At 34.0% G+C, this 25,655-nt stretch overlaps 2 protein-coding genes across 3 annotated transcripts; both read right to left on the bottom strand.

Moving 5' to 3' along the window:
- Positions 1 to 256: 256 nt before the first annotated feature.
- LOC101258617 (T-complex protein 1 subunit zeta 1) lies at positions 257 to 7,465 on the bottom strand. Its single transcript, XM_004233449.5, has 15 exons — positions 6,960 to 7,465; positions 6,825 to 6,888; positions 5,682 to 5,817; positions 5,182 to 5,333; positions 5,034 to 5,081; positions 4,599 to 4,691; positions 3,917 to 4,023; positions 3,716 to 3,830; positions 3,546 to 3,632; positions 2,261 to 2,465; positions 2,055 to 2,149; positions 1,224 to 1,292; positions 1,007 to 1,114; positions 818 to 936; positions 257 to 692 (listed from the first exon to the last, which is right to left on the bottom strand). The coding sequence occupies exons 1-15, from the start codon at positions 7,091 to 7,093 to the stop codon at positions 617 to 619; spliced, it is 1,608 nt and encodes a 535-aa protein (XP_004233497.1). The 5' UTR covers positions 7,094 to 7,465; the 3' UTR covers positions 257 to 616.
- A 672-nt stretch (positions 7,466 to 8,137) lies between these two features.
- On the bottom strand, positions 8,138 to 16,016 carry LOC101258915 (uncharacterized). Of its 2 annotated transcripts, XM_004233450.4 has the most exons (4): positions 15,777 to 15,945; positions 11,765 to 11,881; positions 10,801 to 10,948; positions 8,138 to 8,501 (listed from the first exon to the last, which is right to left on the bottom strand). In XM_004233450.4, exons 1-4 carry the CDS (start codon positions 15,829 to 15,831, stop codon positions 8,423 to 8,425), a joined length of 399 nt encoding a protein of 132 aa, XP_004233498.2. In that variant the 5' UTR covers positions 15,832 to 15,945; the 3' UTR covers positions 8,138 to 8,422. The 2 variants fall into 2 exon arrangements, with proteins under 2 accessions (XP_004233498.2, XP_010317193.2); XM_010318891.4 differs by lacking the exon at positions 11,765 to 11,881 and having other exon boundaries at positions 15,777 to 16,016.
- Positions 16,017 to 25,655: the final 9,639 nt, after the last annotated feature.

Here is a 25,655-nt window from a genome sequence, read left to right as displayed (position 1 = left end):
TTAATGAGCTTCTAGTCCTTTGGCCCACCACATTAGCAAGCATTGCCCATTTATGAACAACAAATTCATTTTTTAACGATGATGGAAATGGAATTCACCACATTTGGCTTGTTTCCTCCACTCATATGAACGCAATGGAACTAGTATATAAATAGGCTTCACTTCTCCTTGACTATCAAAGTCTCGTTCCGGTTCTTATGTAAAGAAAGATAAGTGGTGAAGCTTGAGTTCGCTACCATATCTAAAACACAATCAATTTCATGATTCACAAAATCCAGATTTAAATTGTCTATTTAGATATTGGTTGATAGAAGATATAACTCGAGAAAAGTACAACTTAAAGTTATACAAAACTTAAGTTGAAAAATAGAAAACCAAACCATATCGAATTTTATTTCAATATGACATTGGAAAATTAGAAAAACTGGAAAACCAAGAAATTACACAAGCAAAATCTTTCAGAACAATGTCAAACTGACCAATGAAAACACCCTACTCTCAACGCCTATTTCATCTATCTCCACCTTCGTTTTTTCATCCTTCCTCTGATAATTCCAAAACAATCGCAAGATGAAAAGTACAGGAAAATCAGTGAAGTATTTTCAGACAGAAACAACTAAGTTGGTTTCCTCATGTTTCTTCCAGCACGAATTACTTCATCAACAAGTAACAACTGAGATGCTATAACAGGCCTGTAAAGAAGAAACAGAAAAAGAGAAATTAAACTCCCAGAAATGATACAATGTAAACATACATAAAACACACACATGCTCATACACCACAGCAAACAGAAAATGAACGAAAAGTTCCCACATACCCAGAATTAACAATCTGACGCTTCACGGAATAATTATCAAATATCCCCTCCATTTGTGGATCTACAGGTTCTCCAGTGCGTTGATTTAGTCCGACAACATTTCCTTTGTCATGCTCTCCCTGAAAATAGTTGAGATGTTAGAAAGACTGATTTAAAGTATCCATTGTTGCATGCACAAAAGATAGGTACCGTTAGAGCAATGATCACATCTTGAGTATCAAGGCCAGAGTTCTCAGCAAGTGTCTTTGGTATAACAAGGAGGGCATTAGCAAAAGCTTCCACTCCAAGTTGGGCACGCTGTAAATATATTGTCGAGACAAACATATAGAGAGTGAGAAGACAGATACGGTACTTGAAAATATTTAATAGATGGAGGTAGAGGATAGTGATAATGCCATATACACACCCCCTTGACAGTCTTTTTCACTTCGTTAATAAGGTGTTGTCGAGCCGCAACTTCAAAGGCGCCGGCACCCTGAAAGCCAGCATTCAAGACTACAACTTAGGAACAAGAAAGTCATGGCCTCGTTCTTACATAATACAAATGTAAATTGTGATTCAACAATTGAAAAAGTGAGAAAGCTTAAATTCCATAATCAGATGGGCATGCAAATTATAATTCAGTAACTTGTAACACATCTAGTTTTGGAGTCGAGAGTTGGTTGATAGTTGAAGCTGTAACCTCCGTTAATCAGAGGGAAAATTGGGTTATGAAGTCAATAAAGTGTTCCCGTCCTGACTCATGTACATCATTTTTTGTAAATGTTCAACACAAGACACTAAAAATTCCTTAGCCCCAACAGAGAAGATACCAAATAATGCACAGGATTATAATGATATCTAGCAATATCCTCACATAAACTAGACTGTGTTCCTATGCATATAGACTTTTCTTCATAACCGAGAAATCCTGAGCACCAGTGCAAACGATTTGAAACTCGGTGGATGATCAGCCTGCTCCTCTACCCTTTTCCACTTACATATCACACTTCTGTCTAAAATAGGGTTCAAAAACCCAAGATATGTGCCTAACCCACATAATCACAAAACTAAAGCCCTAGGAGCAGACCCATGCATGCACATCTTGGCCACCAAAGATAAACAAGCAGCAAAAAACAACAGAGTAAAAAGGGTACAAACAAACATCATGTAAAGGAGCTTCCATGTGGAAACACAGATAAATCTTGCTGATCAAATAACAGAACTGTAGTTTTATATTGGCAAAAATGTAACATACAAGTATAACTGCTTCATCTTCAATGGTATTTTTTACTGCCCTTAGTCCATCACGAACTGCATCCTTGATTTGAGCTATTGTGTGGTCATTAGGCCCTGTAAAGAAAACAGCACTGAAGGTTGAGATCGACTTCTCCAGCTCACTACAATGATAAGCAACAGGAGACCAAACAAAACAATTTGACGAACATTAAGCACCTAAAGTACCTTTGATAAGAATTGTACAAGAATGAGGATTTTTAACATTTTCTACAAAGGTATACTTCTCTTCACCCAGAACATGCTCATAGACCAGCCCAGCCCAGCCAAGGCACTCAGGAGTCAAATCATCAACAGAGTTAACTGCCTCCCCGCCACAAGCCAAAACCAAACGTTCCATATTTCTCCTCTTTGCCCTCCGGAGTGCGATTATCTGGATCATGAAACAAGTATGATTACATAAAACGTTTAGGGAGGTCAAAAGGAGACAAGCCCTCAAGTTCATGTAACCCATTTAAGTCATGCAACCTCCCTTTTAACTGCTCATATTGCAATCTTAGTAACAAGGGGAAAAATACTTTGGGAAAGAAGATCCAGAAGTACTAAATAGTTACAACGTCCAAACAAAATGAGAACTTTATTTTGTGAGTTGTGACAACGCATCAAAGAGAAGTGTAAAACTCTACGATTTGTCATTAAACCAAAAGAGGAATTGTTAATCGTAAGAGGTTAAGGTGTAAAAGCATTCAGGTACTTCAGCAGTGTACTTCAGGAAACAAGAACCTTAGATGAAAGGTTACTATACATCACATTTTCTTTCCTCAATATTTCTACCAACTCGAGCTCTTGCACATGATAATATGGAGAGACAGCTTATCGCATATGTTCTCATGGATCCTTGATTGAGTGCTACAACAACTACTACACCTTAGTCCCAAACAAGCTGGGATCGGCGGACTTTGACTAAGTGCTGAAAACAAATTATTCAAAAGGCAGAGAACTTGTGCAATAAAGAAAGTTCATCCGCATATGGTCTCAAAGAAACTTTTTTGAGTGTTGTAAACAAGTGATTTGAAAAGGCACAGAGCTTATGGAATAAACTAGTTCTGAGTTCTAACTAAGAACAATAGAAGAGACAAGAAGGCTCCATCCAACTGATCCGTTGTACTAAGCAGTTTATGATGAGTTTCACAAGTTCCAAAATGTGTCTGTTGATCTTTTCATGAAGATATTTGGAATCTTCAGGATCCATTTGTGCATTTTATCACCATTAAGCTCCTGTCCCCCCAGCCTTTCTCTTGTACTAATTAAAGAACAAAGAGAGGGGGGATTACATGGGTTCTATGCAGTTCTTTCTATTTTACCAAGACAAACCCAAGTTTTAGCCATAATCAGACTAATTAGTTCAAAAGTTGCTAACACAGCAACCAAAGAAACCAAAATGCAAAAGGTGCAAGCTTGGCTGTTGAACCATTCAGCTACTAGAAACTGAATAAAGAGAGCAACAACTTACTCCTGCCCGAGCAAGTTGATCTAGAGATGGAGGATCAATCCCCTTCTGATTGATAACAACAAAATTCTTGTCATTTCCAGCGCAGACCTACAAAGAACCAGCAGCATTGAACATTATAATGATTTCTTACACTACAAGAGTAATGGGAAACAACCACCTGCACAGCATACCTGGTTCTTTAGGTCAATTATCTTTTGCACCCTCTCATCAACAGAACGCCGTTCTGCAGCAACCATCGCCTCTCTCTGCTCTGCATTTGAGTAGAAAAAACCTGCATTCACTTCACTGAGAAAGGAGAAGATTGATCAATGGTAAGAACTTATCACGACCAAGCAAATCTAAGCAATGTGAATCTGGATTAACACTATTACCTCTTCTCATATTCAAGAGAGACGTTAGCAGTCAAAATGTAACAGTTCTCTGCTCGCCTTTTCATGTCTGGATGTCTTGAACCATGATCAAGTACAAGGCCCTCCACCTAACAGCAGTAAGAATTAATGAGGTGACACATTAAAATTTGCATGAAGGTTTCTAAACCCACATGATAATATATCTTCAAGACCTCCAACATGGTCAGAATTATAGGCATCTTTCACTGTGTATTGTAAGGTTAATTTTTCACTCTTTACCCTAAGCACTGAACTACTTTCTCTTTTTTCATTTTTTAAATCAGTCCAATCATACTTTCCTTCTACACCATCCTAAATAAAACCTGGAAGGAGAAAAAATCTACAAGTGTACCTCAAGAGTGAAATATTTTCGGTAGACAGCATTCTTTATTTTACTATCGCCTAAACTTATAATGAGGTTACATTGAACTGATTTTCATGCATTTAAAATTTTATGTGAAAAGTAGTATCTGCTCCAGAATCGCCAACAATTTTGAAATTTGTAAAATTGTATTCTCCAGTCCAGAAGTTGACAGATCAGAATAGGATATTCGTTATTCTATGTGGTCATTGTCAGTAGCTGACAACTATCTTCAATACCAGTCATTTTATTAAAAAAATGTTAACCAAAATGTAGAAAGGCCAAGAATAGCATTCCACATACCAAACGAGTGTCTACATCGAATTTGTGACGCATGTGCATTATCTCAACCATAAAAAGATCAATAGCTTCATCAGGCTTGCGAATGCAGAGCACCTGTGGTACAAAGTTGTAAATAATGAATTTATTGCCAGATTGGTCATAAAAACCCCCATAGACAAATTGCAAAGTATGTAATGAATGATGATGCCACAAAACAACCAATATAGTTCATCATGCATCATTTCTCCAAAACAAAAAAGGTCGGACTTGTGTCTGAATAGATCAATGAAAAAATTCTCTCCTTTCAGAGGAGACTGCTGATATATCTAAAACTTTCAAACACAATAAAGATCAGCATCAGCTGGTCCCTACTCCCTCCTTCCCCAGAACACCATGTCACAAAGAGAAAAAAATGAACTAGCCAAATAATAAGAACTAATAAGAGTGGGTGCTCACAGAATTTGCAACAATGTCAGTCAGCTGATCAGCCAGTGACTCATACAACTGCACCAAAACAATAAATTTGCATTAGCACCAGTAGGAAAGGAAGAACATATCAACAGCAGAATCAAAATCTTTATTTAATAAATATTGCAGAAGAAACCTTTGTTCTCAATGTCGTTCTTGCAACCATCTTCAATATCTCTTTATCTGGCTCGTTACCCATTACTACAGGAGTCTTAAATTTTTCAAGAAATTGTAGAGTTGCTCTTTTTGCAATTTCAAAACCATCCACTAGCACACGAGGATGCATCCCTGCAAGAAAGGAACAAGAAATGATTACCTAATTTAACCCAAAGGAGATACTTATGCATAAGATTTTTTTTAAGGATCGCATACTTAACACACTGAAATAGTAAGTAAAAAAGAGTGAAATTTTTCATTGAATGTTTTTGCTTTCGTGAGAGTTCTCTTCCAATTATAGTTCTATCTATTTTTCCAAGGGAATGCTTAAACCCATAAGCTCGAGGGCTACTTTTATGAACAAGAGCGGCACAGTTCCTTGTTTTGCTTTTCTTTTCTAGTGTCATGGATGTAGAGTGCACCAAAATATAAGGCAATAAAGTTGCTTGAAGAAAGTATATACATATATATGTGTCAAACCTTCATCTATGCATCGTTCAGATTGTTTCATGAGCTCCCCAATGAAAAGCACAGTAGACGTAGTACCATCCCCACTAGTATCATCTTGAGCTACAGCAGTCCTAGCAATCATTACTGCAGTTGGGTTCTGAATTTGCTGCAGTTTTTAGGTTCAAAGAAAAATAAATCAATTACCTCAGAGCAACAAGATTTATTTTCCATTTATCCTCCACAAGGACAAAATCTGATCTTCAGATAGATATTCTTAAATTAGAAGAATTAACTAAGTCATTTGTGATATGCTCATGAGATTAAGACAAGCTTAGGTTATTAAGAAGTACATAAATTTTGTTACAAGACAATTTCCACTTCCTTGAAAAGGTCAATTCGTGTACTTGATTTCTGAAAACACAAAATAGGAACATAGACACCTTAATACCAAACTGGTTGAGGTTGGCTATACAAATCCTCTATATCCTTTTGAGCCCATTTCGCTACAGTACTCACTACGCAATCATTTTTCTCCTAAAAAAAACTAGGAGTCCTCTAAAATTTGGAATTCCCTAAATTTCAGACTTATCCCTGCATCTAAATGTGTAGCCAAGTTTGCAGGACACTGCCAAGTGACAAACATCAACACAGAATCTGATTCCACAATCAACATCAACCCAACACGTTCGATAACAAAAGGTAAAATCAAGAAGCAACATCCACGAAACTAGAAATAAAATAGATAAAACAGGTAGAGTTCTTGTTGGAAAAAGTTACTATAGGCCTAAGCCGACCACGAAATTAGCTAAACTGGTGAGAACTGCCGTTGATCATATAAGGATACAAAAGCTCATACACTTAACCGATGCAGACTTCCAACTGTCCTCGCATGTCAGGGACTAGACATATGGAGCTTCGAGTTAACATGGGTAACCCAACATTGAATATTGAAACACCACAATTAAGTTTCGTAGCTATACTATGTGGAAAAGATACACCTTGGGCCTATCACTAGCTAGAAGGTAAGTAATTCTCAAGACCATATATTACAACTCGTGAATTTTTAACTTGTTCTCATTCTGCACCCCTAATGTATGCATCATTTTCGTCATTTGCAGCATATACCGAGGACAAAAATAATATTATAAATTGTTGAGCGTAGGAAGAACTGACCATCTCTTTCAACAATGTATTACCATCCTTGGTAAGCTTAATGTCACCAGCACCACCAACAAGCCTGTCAATTATTAGTAAAATTAGAATCGAAGACTTCGAAACAAAGTATAACCATCAATTAGCGAAACTTACATCTTGATGGTTCCTTTAGGACCAAGATTTGTCTTTAGAACATCCTGTAAACCCTTGGCGGCGTTGATGTTCATGTGAAGCGCCGCAGATTTATTGAGCACCTCTGCATTTGGATTCAGAACCTTAACAGACATCTTCGCCAAAAGAAATGGAAGCTACACCAGATCCCAGATCGATAATGGAGAGTTTACAGAGAAAACGAACAAGTTTTTGAACTGAGGGTTTAAGGGCTTTGTGGAAGTGGAAGGGTTCTTATTTTTCTTTGGAGTGAGCTAAATAACTCGACCGGGCCGCCCGGTTTAAGATTTTAAAACGGTCCGCCCTGAATTAACAAGCAAACATATACGTAATAAAATGTTTTGAACGTTTAAATCAAAAATATATTTTTTACTATTGTAACACACACACATATATATATATATATATGAAGCAAGAGGCAGAGATAAAACGATAAAAATATAATACGTAAACACTAAGCAAGTGAACAAAAAGATAAAAAGGTGAGAAGATACTTGATGACAAAAGAAAATAAAGTAGATGATACTAAACATACTTCATATCAAAGTTAAAATTTGAATTTGATATCCATATTAAGCTCCATATAGATGCATTTTCTCTGTAAAAATCGATTGATATGTTTGTTTAAACAATTCCTTTTTGCGAACAAATACGTAGACAAATATTATTATGGCAAAATTGACTCAGGTTATATATGGACTTTATAGTCAATGTGCCAATGAAGCTTTAATTGAATAGTTAGAATTGTTTATGAATATTAACTTTCATAAATATAGTGTGTGTTTTTCAAGTTCACTGTTAGGGGATAATTTTGTGTTAATTCAGTTCAATTACTTTTGGTGCCGGTTTACCAAACAAACAAAAATGGGTTTCTTTCCATTAGATCCCCCCACCCCTTGCGTTCTGATTTGAAAAACTAAATTGTCTTAATATTCTTCACTGTAAAGTGTAAAGAAGACTTATCTCATATTATATTTGAAGACGGAATAAAAACTGTTTTTTTGGAAAACTATGTTATCTATTGACAAATAAGTCCTTTTTCCTCTTTTTTTTTTCCATAATTTGGATATCCGGATCAGCTTGTTCGTACCTTGACTAATTCCACAAGATACCTCTCACCTCTAATATCGCAATATAGAGTACCAACAGACTTCAGAAAATAAATGAACTCGTCTCAAAATGACTTGCATAACTGAAACAAGGGGAAAAAGAAGTTCACTCCTCACCCAATTTGAAAATTAGTGACCAAGTGTAGCATGTATAACTTGAGAACCACAAATTTATTCAATTTTCTGTGAGTTCCACCAAGAACTAAATGCACCCAACAAGGCAAAAACGTACTGCTCGATCACAAATCACAGCCAAATCCTGATAAGAAAGTGAAGGCCTTCTGAACTGCAGACAATGTGGAGACAACTTAACTCGAAGAACCATGAAAGGCATACTCAAACTCTAAGTGATCCCTGTTCATTCTGTTGGAGCGTGTATGCTTTCTTCATTTCTTCCAAAACAGAGTCATTCGTGCTGCACGAAAGGACAGAGAAAAACAATGCAGCTTTAGAGGACGTCATAAAATTTATAGTACTGGGAATTTCAGTCAAAAGTGGTTATTTTGTTCACAGGCACAACAAAGGATGAATAAGGTTACAGTCCCCATATTCATTTATCCTACATTTGGTTTGTGTCTAAAGAGGTCGAATTAGATGGACGTTTGGTGAGAAAAAAGCAGAACTTGCATGTGCAATTTTATCCCCCTGGATGCATAACCTTTTTCTAAGAGAAGAAGGGACTATAATTGCTCAACCCATATTCCTTTTAGGAAGAGGCGGATCCACGATTGAAATTTATGGGTTCCCATCCATCTCAAATTAGAAAAGAAAAAACAAAAAGAGGCAAATAAAAGCCTACAGGTTCAAGCCCCAATCAAAGAGGGTAGTAGAGCTTTAAAAAATCCTTTTCTACCAGTAGATAAACAAAATACTGTGTATGGGTTCCAACTCGTAGTTCTTAAATAGGATCTATGCAAAAGTTACTGGACTCTGTGAACCTTCGCCCAACACCCTGAATCGGCCCCTGATTTTTATGTTATGGATGATATTTATACATCAAAACGCATTGTATATGATCAAATGATCATATGATAAGGACTTGACAAATTTCACCTTTGCTCGCAAATAAGGAACAATAACAACAGCTTATCTGCCAGAAATTTCCTGGACAACTAGCCCATAACTAGATACCAAAGTAAAATATGATAAAACCACTACAACCTCGACAGCCAAAAAATATTTAGGATTGACAGTTCACCCATCACCAACTGTAAATTAGTATACAGCTGACAGCATCCATATATTTGTATACTTTCTAGTACCTCGAGTATTTGAAACTTGCAGTTTAGCCAGTTTCTCTGGAGGACTAGTTGAGAGAATTTCTCACTAGAGTGTGAGAAAAAATAGTTGAACCACACTTTAAAGGTCAGTAAAATAAAGAGCCACCAAACCAGATAATTGGGCTCATCAGCAAGAAATTTAAAATTCATTTTTGCAAGGGGTTGGTTGTATTGGGTATAAGTTCAACAGATACCACCTTCTGATACCTACATGTCATTAGAAGGACACCTTTTATGACACTTCTAAAAGCCAAACTAAGCAAGAACAAACAAGAGATCACCGGTTTTCAATGCATTTACAGTGTAGCTTGTACTATTAATTAGAATCTTCTGTTAAGAGGATCGAGTGTCAAAGTATTGTTAATGCCCCTCCAAGTAATTGATTTGTAGTCCCCTTTCAATTATTTATGGCAAGTTTTCCATCTATCTACTTCAATACTTAATAAAATACCCCTAATTGTAGAAAAAAGGTAAAAAAATAGGAAAGGAGAAGAGGGAATAGCATTAGTGGCTCGCATAAGAGGAAATGGGTGGGAAGGAGGAGGGAGAGGTGGTGATGTGATTGAGAAGTTGAGAATGAAGTAGTAGAAAAAGAGCAAGAGGGGAGAAGAAGGACGGTATGGGCGGCGTTGAGAAGAGTGGTGGCTAACCCGTAAAGGAGAAGTAAAATCAGAGTAAGGGCAAGGCAGAAGGTAAAGGAGGATGAGGATGAGGTGGAGCTCCTGCTGCTAGGCGGAAAGATTGGTGGAAGGAGGAAGATTTTTTTTGGAGGAGGGAGAGGTGGCAGTGGAATAGGAGAAAGAATTTGGGGGTGGGGTGAGTACGGAAGATGATAAGGTCAAGAAAAAGAAAAGGATAATAAATGGTGGGAACTTGCCACATAAACACTTGAAGGTGGAAGGTGGAAGGTGGAAGGCGGAAGCAATTAGGTAGCTGGAGGACGGCATGGCACTTTTAAGATCATACTTTAAAGATCATTATCCACCGAGTTTAGAATGTTGTGATTGGTCCAAAGGGCGGGTCACAGACGGATTTCTCGGTTATAAAAAAAAAACTTTATTCCGTGGTAAAATTGTTCAAGAAAATTCAACAGTAGTAACTTCCTATCTTACTCCTTGTAGCAGGAGCTGTGAATGAGAAGGTTTCTGCAAAACAACTGCATGTAAGCCTGTAAAATAACAAAAGCATCCCCAAACTGCAGTCCATGATTTCATTTCGCCCCCACAGTTTCTCTTTAGCCTACATTGCTGTTCTTATCATTTGTTGTCCACTTTCAGCAATCAAAAGAAAAATAACAAAAGCATCCTATTTTGTGAGTAAATAACCAAGAACGTATAAGAAAAAAATTACCATGACAACCTCAAGGATAAAGAAACTTTTTACTGATAAACAAGTCCAGAGAACTGTTAAGTTAAATCAAGATAAGGGACTTACTACTGATGAAGACACTCATTTAATTCCTTGGCTTGTTTGCGACACTGCCAAACAACAGATATTGTTCTTCCTGAGGCACACTCAGCGTATTTTGTAGTATATCGATCACATTCTTTGAGTGCTTTCTGCTTCATTTTACTGCGCAGAGCTAAAATATTTGACACAAAAAAAAAAAAACTTAAGTTGAAAGCAAAACTGATGAAACAAGTAAAGCATTACAGATATTTATCAAAGTTTCATGACAGATATTCACATATATCAGATAGCATATGTGATCACAAAGACTTGCACAACGTAAACATAAGTGACTTTGTAAGGAAGAGAACAGACAGTCGGACACAAAAAAGCCAAATCCACATGGACTGTTCCACAAAAGCATGATATGAACTTCTCTTCAAGTCTGAGTAAATACGCTTACATGAGACTATGCGACAGGAAAAGGCATAATAAAGAGGCACACCATATATATATGTTGAAATGCGAAATTCATCAAAAAAATTTAATGCAAACATCTATCATTGGGAGGTAGACTTATTCTCATTAATAGTGTCCTCGACTGCTACCCATTTATCTCATGTTTCTATTTCCAATGCCTGCAAGTGTGAAAGAAGCTAGATACAATAAGGAGAATTTTTTTCATGGGAGGGGAATAAAGATGGGAGGTCTTTTCATTTGGTCTTTAGTAAGGTGGAGTGCAGTAGTCATAATAAGAATCGGGTTACTTGAATAAACAAATGCGGAAGCGATATTACAAAGACAAAAATTGAAACATATGTGAAACTTGAGAATAACATCCCAAATTTCAAGAAAAGTGGTAAGAAACTTAATTGATCTTAGTATTCAAAATTAGCGGATTAAAACAAATTATGATACTAATAGAGTCAATTCAAGAACTAAGATCATAAGTGATCTAGACCCCTATTTCGAAGAAATTAGAAACAACAATTAGTATAAGACTAATTACCTTGTTTAATTTTGATGTGCCTCAAGTTATAAAAACTTATTCCAGGAGGCCAAAATAAACAATTACGAAACTTGGTAACTGTCATGAGACAGTTACACATGTAATGGGTGGCTTTTCCTGTAGAAATAGGGACAGGGCAGTTAAAAAGAAGGTTATTCAGAAAATAAAGGAAAGGGAATTCTGGGAGAGTTTCTAGCCTCTCGAATGTCTAGAAAGGTTGTGATCTTTTTGATTATATAAGTAAGTTCATTATTGTCTTAGGATGTGATTTATTATATTAGTAGTGTACTCGTGATTGTTGTAATATCAGTGAATTTAGTGTGAAACAGTAGTATTTGTTCCTTTATTTTTCAGCAGTAAGGTCATCAAATTTACAAATAAGAACCAGATAACAAGTTAAAGATTTAATTTTTTAACTCTTCAAGATCATTCATAAGGTTGTAAGATAAATCTCAAGTAGCCACAAACGAAGGTGTAAAGAAGAGAAACTCTCAATTACTAATAATGTTGTCTAACAAAAATAATAAAATCTACCCTATATAGGGAGAAAACTATCCCACATAGAATGGATTAGAATTTTACTTTGATTGAAATAATAAAATCTAACGAGAAAACTTTAAACTGGGAAAGCATTTGGGCGAGGATTGGTAGAAATTCAGCCTCATGTGGGTCTCCGTATTCTTTCATTTAGACATGGACTATAAAATATGTTTAGCAATAATGGTTTTTTCTTCAATGCTTCTTCTTGATTTCCCATTGAAGCCCAACAATCTTGACTTGCAACTCCTTATCTTGAGACGTTGATGATTGTCTTCTTACAGCTTCTATAGCACCATCCTTTTCTTGAAAAGAATTGGACAAGCCCAGCAACATGAAAGTAGCACTTACTTAATACCTCATCAGGTAGATTCAATTCATAAACATCATCTCCAATTCGCTCAAGAACTTTGAACGATCCATCATCTCTAAGATGCAATTTAGACTTTCTATTGGAAGAAAACCGAAGTTTGCGCATGTGAATCCGAACTAATTCCCCGTACTCAAAATTCACCCTTTGTTTCCTCAAGGCAACTTGTTTATTTCGTCTTTCAATGCCCATCTTTGAGGATAAACAAGTTTCCTTGAGCAGAAACAAATGGCGAAAACAAGTCATTTTTGAGTCTGGGGACTTAATTTGGATTCACATGTGCAAAGAACGGTTCCAAAAAGAAGTCTGAATTGCATCCTTTAGGTGATGGACCCTTCAAAGTTCTGGAGCAAATTGGAGACAATGCTTACAAATTGAATTTTCCCAATGAGTACTAAGTAAGTGCTACTTTCATGTTGCCGACTTGTCCTTGTTTGATGTAGGGTCAAATTCGAGGACGAATTCTTTTCAAGAAGAGAGGGATATCGCTCCACAATCAAGGATAATGCTTTAGAAGCCCTAAGAAAACAATCATCCAGGTCTCAAGATAAGCAGTTACAAGCCAAGATTGTTGCGCTTCAATGGGAAATTAAAAAGATATCATCATGAAAGAAAAGCCCAGAAATTGTGGAGAAGAATGAATTAAGTGCTACACATATATTATGGTTCAAGTCCAAGTCCAAATGAAAGAAGATCGCGGCCCACATGAGCTAACAAAAAAGGAGCTTAAAATCCTCATCCAAATGGAGGAAAAAGTCATGTGCAAATGACTTGGGAAGGGCCCACATATTCTGGTTTAAGCTGGAAACTGTCTTATTCCTTAGGGAAGAATGTTTGGTGTTATTTTTATATGTTTTCCTAGTTTAAGTTTCCTACTTAGATTTTATTATTTCCATAAAAATATATTCTAATCCCATTCTATTTCAGATTGTTTCACTTTGAACAACATTATTACTAATTGAGAGTTTTTCTCCTTTACACCTTTTTGTGTTGCAACTTGATTTGTTTTGATGACCATGGTGTTCGGACCAACTCTCGCGCACCTCGACTAACTTCACAAAATACCTACCTCTTATGAACAACAGGTACCATGTAACTCTATCCACCAAGGCTAAGACAAATGGGAAGAATCACCTAGTGTTTTTTGTCACCACTGAGCTTCGAATCCGAGACCTCAGGGTTCTCAACCACTTCATTAGGCTACACCCCTGGGCCTTGGGTGAGGCTACTTGGGATTTATCTTACAACCTTTAAAAACGATTCTTAAGAGAAAAGATTAATTTTAACTTGATATATTTGCTTTTTATTCGTAAATTACTGAAGGTAATTATACTTATACTAATTGTAGTCGGGTCTAGATCACTTTTGATCTAAGTTCTTGAAATACTAAGATCAATTACGGTTCTTAGCACTTCTCTTGAAATTAAGGGATTTTATTCTCGAATTTCACATTTCTCATTTCGGTCTTTAATCTTTATAATTTTGCTTCCGCATTAGTTTCTTGTTTATTCAGATACCCGATTCTTATCAAGTCATCTCTTTTAGCAATGTCCAGTGGCTGGCCAGATTTGGGCTCTCTTTGTTTAAATTTATTAAAGATGACTACTGTTAGCAAATTCTTAAGAAGGTTTGGTATACCATTCCTGCCTACTTGCAGGTGTTTATAGAAGGAAAGAAATTTCTACTTAACATACAGATGTCTGTTGCTTTTGTTTTTTTGGTGTAATCAACCGGATGTAAAGGAGGTAGATAGTACTTCATTGACTACTTGCAAGTTTAGGACCATCACGGATATCCTCCTCCTTTTGATTTTTGTTCAGAAGGATTGTTGATTCTTGTACTGCCTAGCTGGTGTGAAGCTCCCTTTTTTTTCTTTTCAATATACTAGTTACTTAAAAACTTTCAGCCTCGAAACAATCACAAAAACCTATTTGATCTTATCTCTAAATGTTTCACGTGGAATTCTTTTGATAACCAAAATGTTTCCCGTGGAATACACCCCTTGATTCCCATTTAGACATCAAAACCGAAAAAGCCAACACAATATACCAAATAATTCCCATCCACCTACTAAATTCAGCCCTTCATTATACATTTCAACTGCCAAAACATAAGTGGCATCGGAATATACCACATAATTTCCAGTCGCCTATACAAGCCCTTGGTCTATCTCCATTCTGGAAAATCAGATAAGAGAAAGAATCCTAAAGCAAAATGGTGATGACCTTCTTAATGCAGAAACATCCTTGAAGTTTATAGAGGAAACAATTGTTCAGAAAAATACTCTTAGAGTAGGAAGAATTCAAATTGTATACATTATACCAATCCACATTCAATTAGTACTAAAATACAGGATAAAGGATGAGATTGATGCCATTTTGTTTTATTTTCTTTAATGAGTCCTTGCTGAATATTTAATAACATGTCGTAGGCAAAATAATAAATATAATTTTCATATCCAATAGTCATGTTTTAACCCTTAGAAATGAAGACATCATATATCTTCCTTAAGAATCCAATAAACAGGACATGAAAGTCTGATAATCGAACAGACTTGCAAGAAGAACCATAATTTTCCCAGCACTTGTTTCTACACCACCATTAAGCTAATCCAATATGAAACATCTTATCTTGTTAAATCTTCATTTGTCTAAAACCGCAGTTTCTTCCTCCCAATAATAAAGTTAACCATCTTTCAACCAACTACCCAACAATCATTAATACCTCAGAAATGAACGGAAAGTTGTAAAAACTTCTCTTTTCCCCTTGCATAAAGAAATAAAATGTCCTACCTCCTTCACCCTTACTTGTCACATTTCAATTTGACTTATTTCGTACAGATTTCTTAAAACTACACAAAAAAAAATACTATAAGCTGCAATACTTCTAATACTAATGTAGGTTAAAATTCAAGGTAGTTGTACCCAAATACTACAAAAAGTGTATAAAAGCTATTTTATTTTAAAATCACGAACCACCAATCTAAAGAGGCACTCAATTAGTTCAATGAGAAGTAAACTCCAAAATGAAGATGAGAGTATGAACAATTTTCCTAATTTTAATGGTGAAATTGAGGAATTGACATCTAGGGTTTAGAGAATATACCTTCTTCAACCTTCTTTTTGACGTGATTTTCTCTGGCTTCTTGCACGTATCCCATTACGAACTGATACTTCAACTCTTCACAACTCCTCTCTTCTCCAACACCCTAAACCCTAAAACCTCACTTTGTTATGAATCTGTATGTATTTTGTTTACCGAATATTAATAATTTATATAAAAATGAAACCGGGAAAGGATTAAAACAAATATTCATGTAATGACTTTATGTTAATATTTTCATTTAAAAGTATTGTTGGTCCAAAATATTTATTATAATTTAGGGAGAAGGGTCAAATATGCCCCTAAACTATTTGAAAAGGTTTAGATATACCCTCCGCTTAAAGATTGGTCCATTTATACCCTCGCCGTCCAACTTTTGGTCTACATATGCCCTTTTGAGCGTTAGTTGGCCAACTCGAAATATCCAACTCATTTTACTTTTATTTAAATGCCAAATGGATTTTCCACATCATTTTTATTATTATCACTTGACATTTATATTCAAGAGAAAAGGGTCAAATATGCCCTTAAACTATTCAAAAGGTCTAGATATACCCCTGTTTAAAGTTTGGTCAATTTATACCCTCGCGTCCAAACTTTTGGTCTACATATGCCCTTATGGATGTTAGTTGGTCAAATCGATATATCCAACTCATTTTACTTTTATTTAAATGTCAAATGGATTTTCCACATCATTTTTATATATTATTACTTGACATTTATATTAAAAGAGAAAGGAGCCTTTTATGCCCCTAACTATCCAACCTAATTTTAAAACACATATATGATCCGTCTTTTAAGTAATCTATACAACCTGACCCTTTTTTTTAAATACCCTATATGGGTCGGATTAGGGCATAATTGAACCATTTAAATGGCGAACACTATCGTGCTCTGATTGGAACTGTCGAGGAATCAATGGCATGACAACTAAAGAAAAAGGAAGTCGAGGTTTGAAAAGCGTTTAGGCGCAACGCAGAGCTGGAGGCGCAAATTTGGCAGGCAAGGGCTAGAGCAGAGGAATTCACCGCAACAACGTTACAGACACAACTGCAAGCTGCAGCAGGCGATGATGATGTAAATAACAAAATAATTCACACATATATGAGTCGGATTAGGGGCATAATTGAACCATTTAAAAGACGGTCGTATATGTGTTTTAAAATTGGGTCGGATAGTTAGGGCATAAGTGACCCCTTTCTCTTTTAATATAAATGTCAAGTGATAATATATATAAATGATGTAAAATTCCATTTGGCATTTAAAGAAAAGTAAATTGAGTTGGATATTTTGAGTTGACCAACTAACATCCATAAGGGCATATGTAGACCAAAAGTTGGACGCGAGGGTATAAATGGACCAAACTTTAAACGGGGTATATCTAGACCTTTCGAATAGTTTAGGGGCATATTTGATCCTTTTCCCTTGAATATAAATGTCAAGGGATAATACATAAAAATGACGTGGAATATCCATTTGGCATTTAAATAAAAGTAAAATGAGTTGAATATTCCGAGTTGGCCAACTAACGGCCAAAAGGGCATATGTAGACCAAAAGTTGGACGGCGAGGGTATAAATGGACCAAACTTTAAATGGAGGGTATATCTAAACCTTTTCAAATAGTTTAGGGGCATATTTGACCCTTTTCCCTATAATTTAATATGTCAAAAATCTTCTTCATTTCAAAATAGTTTTTAAGATTTTATTTTTTAGAGAAGTTGAATTAAATTATTTTAGTATTTTAAAAATTAAATTTTGGATAAAAAATTATTGATAAATTTTATCATATAATATAAAATACATCTTAAAATATTGATTAAAGTTTATATCATTTATTTTTTAACTCTTAGTAGGGCGTTTGACCATGTGATACCATATCACGATATGATCGTAGATGGAATCAGCGTTTGGACATGCGATTTTACGCTGATTTCATATCATGAGATGTGATATCATATTCTCTAAAAAATATAATATGGAATCTTAGAATATCATATCATGATTTGAGTTATTTTAATACAAAATTGATTCACGAGTTTATATTTTGTTAAAACAACCTCACATATATATCTACTAAGCATTTATTTCACATGTAAATAAAATTTATAATCACAGCATTACTTTTTAAAATTTATTATTTTCACCAATATATAATCACTTTAATTCACATTTCACAATCGTTGAGTAATAAAATCTTAAAGAGTCCGTGAAAGGTGTTTCATTTTTACTCAAATATATTTATGAAATAATTAGTTAAGTGGAGAACAAATAACTTTGTTATAATTCATTATACAATTTTATGATTTTTTATTTATTTGATAATATTGGATAAACAATTGGAGTTATTTTAATAGTTTTAGAATTTATGGTATTTTTATGTTTATGAAAAAATATACAACACAAAAATTTCATATTACATGTCCAAACAAAACTTCAATTTCATCTCATGATTTCATATCATGATACCATATCGCATGGCCAAACGGGCCCTTAGTAGGTGTTTGACTATGTAATACCATATCAAGATATGGTATCGTGAGATGGAATCAGCGTTTGGACATGCGATTTTACGCTGGCTCCATCTCATGATTTCATATCATGGGATATGATTCTATATTCTCCAAAAATCATGATATGGAATCATATGAGAATATCATATCATGATTTGAGTTATTTTAATGCAAAAATTGATTCACGAGTTTATATTTTGTTAAAACAACCCCACATTTATATCTACTAACTATTTATTTCACATGTAAATAAAATTTAAAATCAAATCATTACTTTTTAAAATTTATTATTCTCACCGACAAATAGTCACTTTAACTTACACTTCACGATTGTTGAAAAATAAAATCTTGAAGAGCCCGTGAAAGGTATTTCATTTTTAGTCAAATATATTGATGAAACAATTACTTAAGTAGAGAACAAATAACTTTATAATAATTTATAATACGATTTTATAATTTTTTGTTTATTTGATAAGATTGAATAAACAGTTGGGCTATTTTAATAGTTTTAGAACTTATGAAATTTTTATGTTTGTGAGAAATTATACAACACCAAGATTTCATATCGCATGTCCAAACAAAACTTCAATTTCATCTCATGATACTTTATCGCATGGGCAAACGGGCCCTTAGAAAATTGTGAAAATTATTTTGAGAGGAAGGAAGTACGTATTTATTGATTTAGTTCCTTTCAAATTGGTTTCAGTTTATTTTATTTTTAAGAAATTTAATAGTGTCTTCTTTTTATATCTTCCTACAACTACAAAGAACTTTTTCATCCTCTCATAACTTATAATCTTTTGTTGTTAATTTATAATTATAGTGGAATAAGTTCGATTAAAGTATTCATCGTTCATGTGGATCTTGTAAGATTAAATAGTTGAATACATAATGTCAGGATCTTGAACACGATAATCTTACATAGAGATCGTTAAGGGCACATACCTGATGAGGAAGACATCATCACAGAGAAAAGCGAAATCGTTAGTTGTAAATTGGATTTCTACCTCCTTACCCTAACTTTATGTTATCACAACCGTCAACGAAGGAATTAATGTAGAGAATATGTGATAACCCTAATGGGTGGAGGGAAGACCAATTTATAGAGGTTATGATTTAATATAGTACGTCGATCAAGTAACCAATGTACGGACGAGATCTATTCTTTATTAAATACTATTTATGGTATTACTTGGATTACAAGTAAACTTGTGCTATAAGTAAGAAATAATTAATCATATTATATTATAAGTGGGAAGCTCCAAGTTGTAAAGTTGAATTACCATTTTATCCCTATACTAAATAAAAATGTTCTATTCATATTTGATTATTTTATTTTTGAAAAATATTGAGCAGCAAACTTTTTATTATTATTAATAAATTGAGAATATTTGAACATTTATGAAAATTAAATAATCTAAATGTTAAAGAAAATGAAGAGACAAATGTTGGTTAATGAGAGCAAATAGGTAGAGATTTAAGTTGCACATTAACTAAAATATAAAAGCAGTTACCTTTACATTGCTAGAATCTTAAAAGTTGTAGATTTCAATACAATGAATCCCATAATTAATATATGTTATTTCCAGTAATAAATACATGGAAAGAAGCTAAAGAGACTAATTAATCATTTAAAGTGAAAGTATTATATAAAGCCAAGAACAGTTTTCACTTTCCTCAAGTTCCCTCTCCATTTTTATGGGCTCTAAAGAAGAGTATATCAATTCTCTGAGCAGTTTTTTCTCAATCAATGTCAAAGTTAAAGGCTATTCAAATACGCTACGAAAGTTGTTGGATTTGTCCAAGAATTTCATATATGGATGTTGTTGGATTCGTCAAAGAAATTTCTTAGTGAAGAATACACTCATGTCACTTATTATTTAATTTCCTTGCTAGGGCTTAATATGTGCAACGCACAACATTAATTTTACGGTAAAATATTTCTATATGTTACTGATTTTACACATATTTCATAAACAAAGCACATAACATTTAAATATTGTAGTTGTATAGTTTTTTGGATTTTGGATCTTAGAAACAAAAACACCATATAGGATACTTATCAATTTTAAGAACATTAATTTGTATTTTTTATTTTATAACACATAATATAACTTTAAAATATACGATTTTCACAAAAATATTTTTATTTATATGGCCACACGCGCGTGGCGCGTACCCAGAAACTAGTAATAACTAAATAATAATTCTTACATTCTCCTACTTAGCCCAATGACCATATGTTATTAATATTTAATAAACATTAGTTGCGCGTATAACAATCTCTTATATAATATAATGTACATCATACATACCACAATATAACAAACTACTAATGTGAGTTATGGCGGTTGTACATAAATTTTAAGCTACATACTTCCTTCCAAATATTACTACATTAGCAATTTATCATACTAGGTCCATAAGATATAAAACATATAACATTACGGTCAACAATAATGTCTTATAGAGACTAATCTTGTAATATCTCAGAACAATAATGTATACAACATTATGAAAAACAAGATATTCATTAATGTATATAAGGAACACATAATTTGAGCTTAGAGTGTAAAAACATCATAAATATATCAATCATAAGTACAACCAAGACCCATTCATTGAAAATGTTCTTTAAATGTCTTTGGTTGTAAGCCTTGTGTTAACGGATCTGCAATAATGAGATCAGTTCTAATATTCTCAAGTAACACTCTTTGTTTCCGAAATTCATCCTTGACAGTAAAGTATTTTAATTCCATATGTTTGGCACCTTTGGAGTACTTATCATTCTTGGAGAAGAATACTGCTGCAGTATTATCACAATAAATTTTCAACGGCTGGTAATGGTGTCGACAACCCCAAGTCCTGAAATAAAGTTTCACAACCATAATACATGATATTGCTTATTCAGCTAATAGGAACAAGTAACCAAATGTGGATTTTCTAGTTTCAACACATCCAGCAAAATTTGAATCCGAATATCCAATAGCTTCTAAGTGATTGGATCTCCTATACATGAGCATATAATTTTTCGTTTCTTTCAGGTACTTAAAGACTTTTTTGCAACTTTCCAGTGATCAATTCCAGGATTACATTGATATATTCCTAACATTTCGACCACAAAACTAATATTCGGTGTTGTGCAAGTTCAAAAATATACATCAAACTTCCAACAGTAGAAGAGTAAGAAACGTTTTCATTTCTTTTCGTTCTCTATCATTCTTTCGGCATTGCATGAGATTAAATTTGTCCCCTTTTTGAATAGGAACTATTCATGCTGAACAATTGTTCATATTAAATCTCTCTAGAACTCTTTCGATATAGCCCTTTTGAGACAGTCCAAATAATCCTTGTGATCTATCACGGAATATTTCTATTCCTATCATATTGGATGTCTCACCTATATCTTTCATTTCAAAGTTCATAGAGAGAAAATCTTACGTCTCATGTAATATGCCTAAAGCATTATCAGCAAGTAAATTGTCATCAACATACAAGACTAAAAATATAAACTTACTCCCACTGATCTTTTGTTATATGCACCAATCAACGGTAATTTCTTTAAATTCAAAAGATGTTATGGTATCATTAAACTTTATATACCATTGTCGTGAGGCTTGTTTGAGTCCATATATTGATTTCTTTAGCTTATACGTCATTTGATCTTTCCCTTAGATTTAAAAACCCTCTGGTTGGTCCATATAAACATCCTCCTCGAGGTCTCCATTAAGAAAGACAGTTTTCACATCCATTTGATGTGACTCTAAATCATAATGAGCTACCAAAGCCAAAATAATTCTTAATGAGTCTTTCTTTGAGACCGGTTAAAAGGTCTCTTTATAATCAATGCCTCCTTTTGGGTGTATCCTTGGCAACAAATCTTGCTTTGTATTGTTCAATATTACCATTAGAATCGCGTTTGGTCTTGAAAATCCATCTACACCCGATTCTTTTATAATTTTCTGGTAATTGAACAAAATTTCAGACTTTATTGTATTCCATGAATTTTAACTCTTCATTCATTGCATTAATCCATTTGTCAGATTCATTGCTTTTTATGACCTGTGAAAATGAAATCAGATCTTTATTAATTCCAATGTCAAAATCTGACTCATGCAAATAAATCACATAATCATTTGAAATGCCGATTTTCTTTCTCTTTGAGATTTTCTTAATGGCACTGTTTGTGGTTCATTTGCGTCAGATGTTTGTGAGTTAGTTCCTTCTTGAAGTGTTTCACCAAAAATATTGTTCAACATTGTTAAAGTGTTTTCAACAGGAGGAACAATAATTGTTGTTAATGTGGAAGTAGGTACATTTATGGGTAATGAAATATGTACCCTTACCTCATTAATTTTCACACTTTGTCGTTTAACGCTCCCACTAACTTCACCATTCTCAATGAATTTTGCATTACCAATTTTAATAATTCTCGAACTATGATTTAGACAGTAAAACCTATACCCATTTCTCTGGATAACCAATAAAGTATCCACTTACAGTTCGAGAATCTAATTTCTTTTCATGTGGATTATAAACTCTAGCTTCCGCTTGACAACCCCAAACATGCAGGTGTCTTAAACTAGGCTTCCTTCCCGTCCACATTTCAAAAGGGGTCTTTGGAACTGCCTTACTAGGGATCATGTTTAATAAATATACAACGGTTTTAAGATCATACATCTACAATGATTTGGGTAATGAGAAAATTACTTATCATACTCCTAACCATATCCATAGGTGTTCGATTGCGCCTTTCTGCAACGCCATTTTGTTGAGGTGTTCGTGGCATAGTATATTATGCACATATGCCATGTTCTTTAAGAAATTTTGCAAATGGACCTGGATATTGTCCTGATTCGTAATAAGTTTCATAATATTCACCACCTCTATCTGACCTAATGATTTTCACCTTTTTATCTAATTGTCTTTCAACCTCATTGACGTACACTTTGAGAGCGACCTCTGTTTGAGATTTTTCTTTCAATAAATAGATAGTCCATAATGTGAAAATTCATCGATAAAGGTGATAAAATCTATTTAAAGATGGAACATCAAAGGGTCCGCATATATCAGTGTGTATAATTTCAAGAAGCTGAGTGCTCCTTGTGGCACCTTTCTTGGTATGTTTTGTTTGCTTTCCTTTGATGCAATCCAAACATATATCAAGATCAGCAAAATTAAAATTCGAAAGAATTCATTCTTTACCAATCCTTTTAATCGTTCTTTGGATACATGACCCAAACGTTTATGCCACAAATAAGCAGAACTTTCATTTAGTGAACTACATTTAATTCCAACATGTTGATGAATAGTAAGTAAAGATTTAGAAAAATTATTATCAAGTTTCAATCTATATAAACCATCAATAAGAACACCAGAACCATAAAAAAATAGTATTCTTATATATATTGAAACATCCATGTCCAAACTTAAAATCAAATTCAGAAAGGGAAAATGCACAAGTACCCCCTCAACCTATGCTCGAAATCTCAGAGACACACTTATACTATACTAAGGTCATATTACTCCCCTTAACTTATTTTATAAGTAATTTTCTACCCCTTTTAAGCCTATGTGGCACTAGTTTGAAAAAAAAAGTCAACCATCGTTGGGCCCACAAGATAGTGTCACGTAGGCTAAAAAGGGATAAAAAATTATTAATAAAATAAGTTCAGGGGGTAATAAGACCTTAGTATAGTATAAGTGTGTCTCTGAGATTTCGGGCATAGGTTGAGGGGGTACTTGGGCATTATCCCAATTCAGAAACAGCAAGTCTTAAAAGGGAAATCAAATTTCTAAAAACTGAAGGAACATAAAGAATCCGTAATAGATCAAGGTGATGTCCAGTCTCCAAGATCAATCGATAAGTCCCTATGCCATCAATTTGAGGCTTCATGTGATCTCCCATGAATACAAAGTCCTTATTTGAATTTGTGGTTTGGATTGTAATGAATCCTTGCAACATAGTGGATACATGAGTAGTTGCACCAGCATCAAGCCACCAAGTATTATTAGAAACTTCTACTAAATTTGATTCGAAACATACAAAAGCACTAAATGTATCTTTTTTTTCAAAACCCAAGTATTATTAGTATAAATATTGTGAAGTTCAGACAAGTAGTTGGGTACTACTAAGAATTGAATCACAATTTGTCTAAATCAAAAATGTCACACGCACGATATTATCCAATTATTTAAGATGTTAATTTGCTCAGGTGCTTGAAAGATGATGTACTGGTTTCAATTAATAAATACTTACTAGAGTACATCTTAAGAATACTTGCTAAAGCGATACCACTTTTATATTTATATACATAGGTAAAAATATTGTATGTCCCTATTATCTCAGAGATTTGATATTTTCATTAAGAGCACTTGTGCATCCTCTCCCTATGTAACCATAAGCATTGATCACTATGAGACAAGGCTTAAAGTTTTGATGGTTCTTTTTATGCTCGAAATGACATTATTATACTTATATATCATACTATTACTATCCGCGAAATGATATTTTATTTATTAATATGCATTTAAGATAAATTTGACTTTACTAAAGAGATACTAGAGGGAAACCAAATAATTAATATGAATTTATTATTTTATTAATACTGTTAAAGAATTGTTTCGTTATACATATTCAGAAAAAATATTCAATTTACAAAACGCTCAATCACACACAACATTTTGTTTGCATATGGGAGTGTCGCTATACTTGTGATATTCTAGTAAGCAATCGCTTTAATTGCAATTTATGCAAATCATGTCAAGATAATAATAATCATGAAGCAAACAACTCGTATATACAATCAAATATTGGCTAATTATGCAAATCATGCAAAGATAATAATAATTATGAAGCAAACAAACCATATATTGGTATTATGAGCTCAAGAAATCAACGTCTTCATAAATGTGTTTTTGGTCATTTTCAATATCAACATTTGAACAATTGGCATATAAGATTAGACCACATCATTCTCGATAAGTACCAATATGCAATGGGGGAGTTGATCCCATTTTCTATCATTAGAAAAATCTATTTGTAAGCCTCAAATTCAGTTATTTTAATTATATGAAATGATCTTTCAAATTGGTTAAGACTCTCTTGTTTATGGTCGTTTTTCTATGATACCAGCCAGTTATTGCTTCATTGAATTTGCTTTACTAATAGGCTCACGCTTCGACTTTGATCGTTATGGACTCGTACCAAGATCGAGTCTTAGATAATCGGATCTAATTTTAACAACCGAAACAGTAACAATAAAAATGGCCCCCCTCTTTAGTGAGATTATATGAGCAAATGCCCGGATCAAAATATGTTATTGCTATGGGAGTCTGTACAATTACAAGCGAGATGTTCAGTACTGATTC

Source organism: Solanum lycopersicum, chromosome 2 (assembly GCF_036512215.1).
Source record: "Solanum lycopersicum chromosome 2, SLM_r2.1".
In the NCBI taxonomy this organism is placed as follows: Eukaryota; Viridiplantae; Streptophyta; class Magnoliopsida; order Solanales; family Solanaceae; genus Solanum; species Solanum lycopersicum.
The sequence above is the reverse complement of the archived record's forward strand: the minus strand, read 5'-3'. Positions and strand labels throughout refer to the sequence as shown.

Coding starts and splice junctions, on each gene's coding strand:
- LOC101258617 (XM_004233449.5), bottom strand. CDS start 7,093: ATGTCTGTTAAGGTTCTGAATCCAAATGCAGAGGTGCTCAATAAATCT. Junction 5,334..5,681: donor TGAACGATGCATAGATGAAG/GTTTGACACATA, acceptor CCTTTCTTGCAG/GGATGCATCCTCGTGTGCTA. Junction 3,831..3,916: donor TCTCTTGAATATGAGAAGAG/GTAATAGTGTTA, acceptor CTCCTTTCTCAG/TGAAGTGAATGCAGGTTTTT.
- LOC101258915 (XM_004233450.4), bottom strand. CDS start 15,831: ATGGGATACGTGCAAGAAGCCAGAGAAAATCACGTCAAAAAGAAGGTT. Junction 11,882..15,776: donor CAAAAAGAAGGTTGAAGAAG/GTATATTCTCTA, acceptor CTATTTCTACAG/GAAAAGCCACCCATTACATG. Junction 10,949..11,764: donor GCACATCAAAATTAAACAAG/GTAATTAGTCTT, acceptor CAAATATTTTAG/CTCTGCGCAGTAAAATGAAG.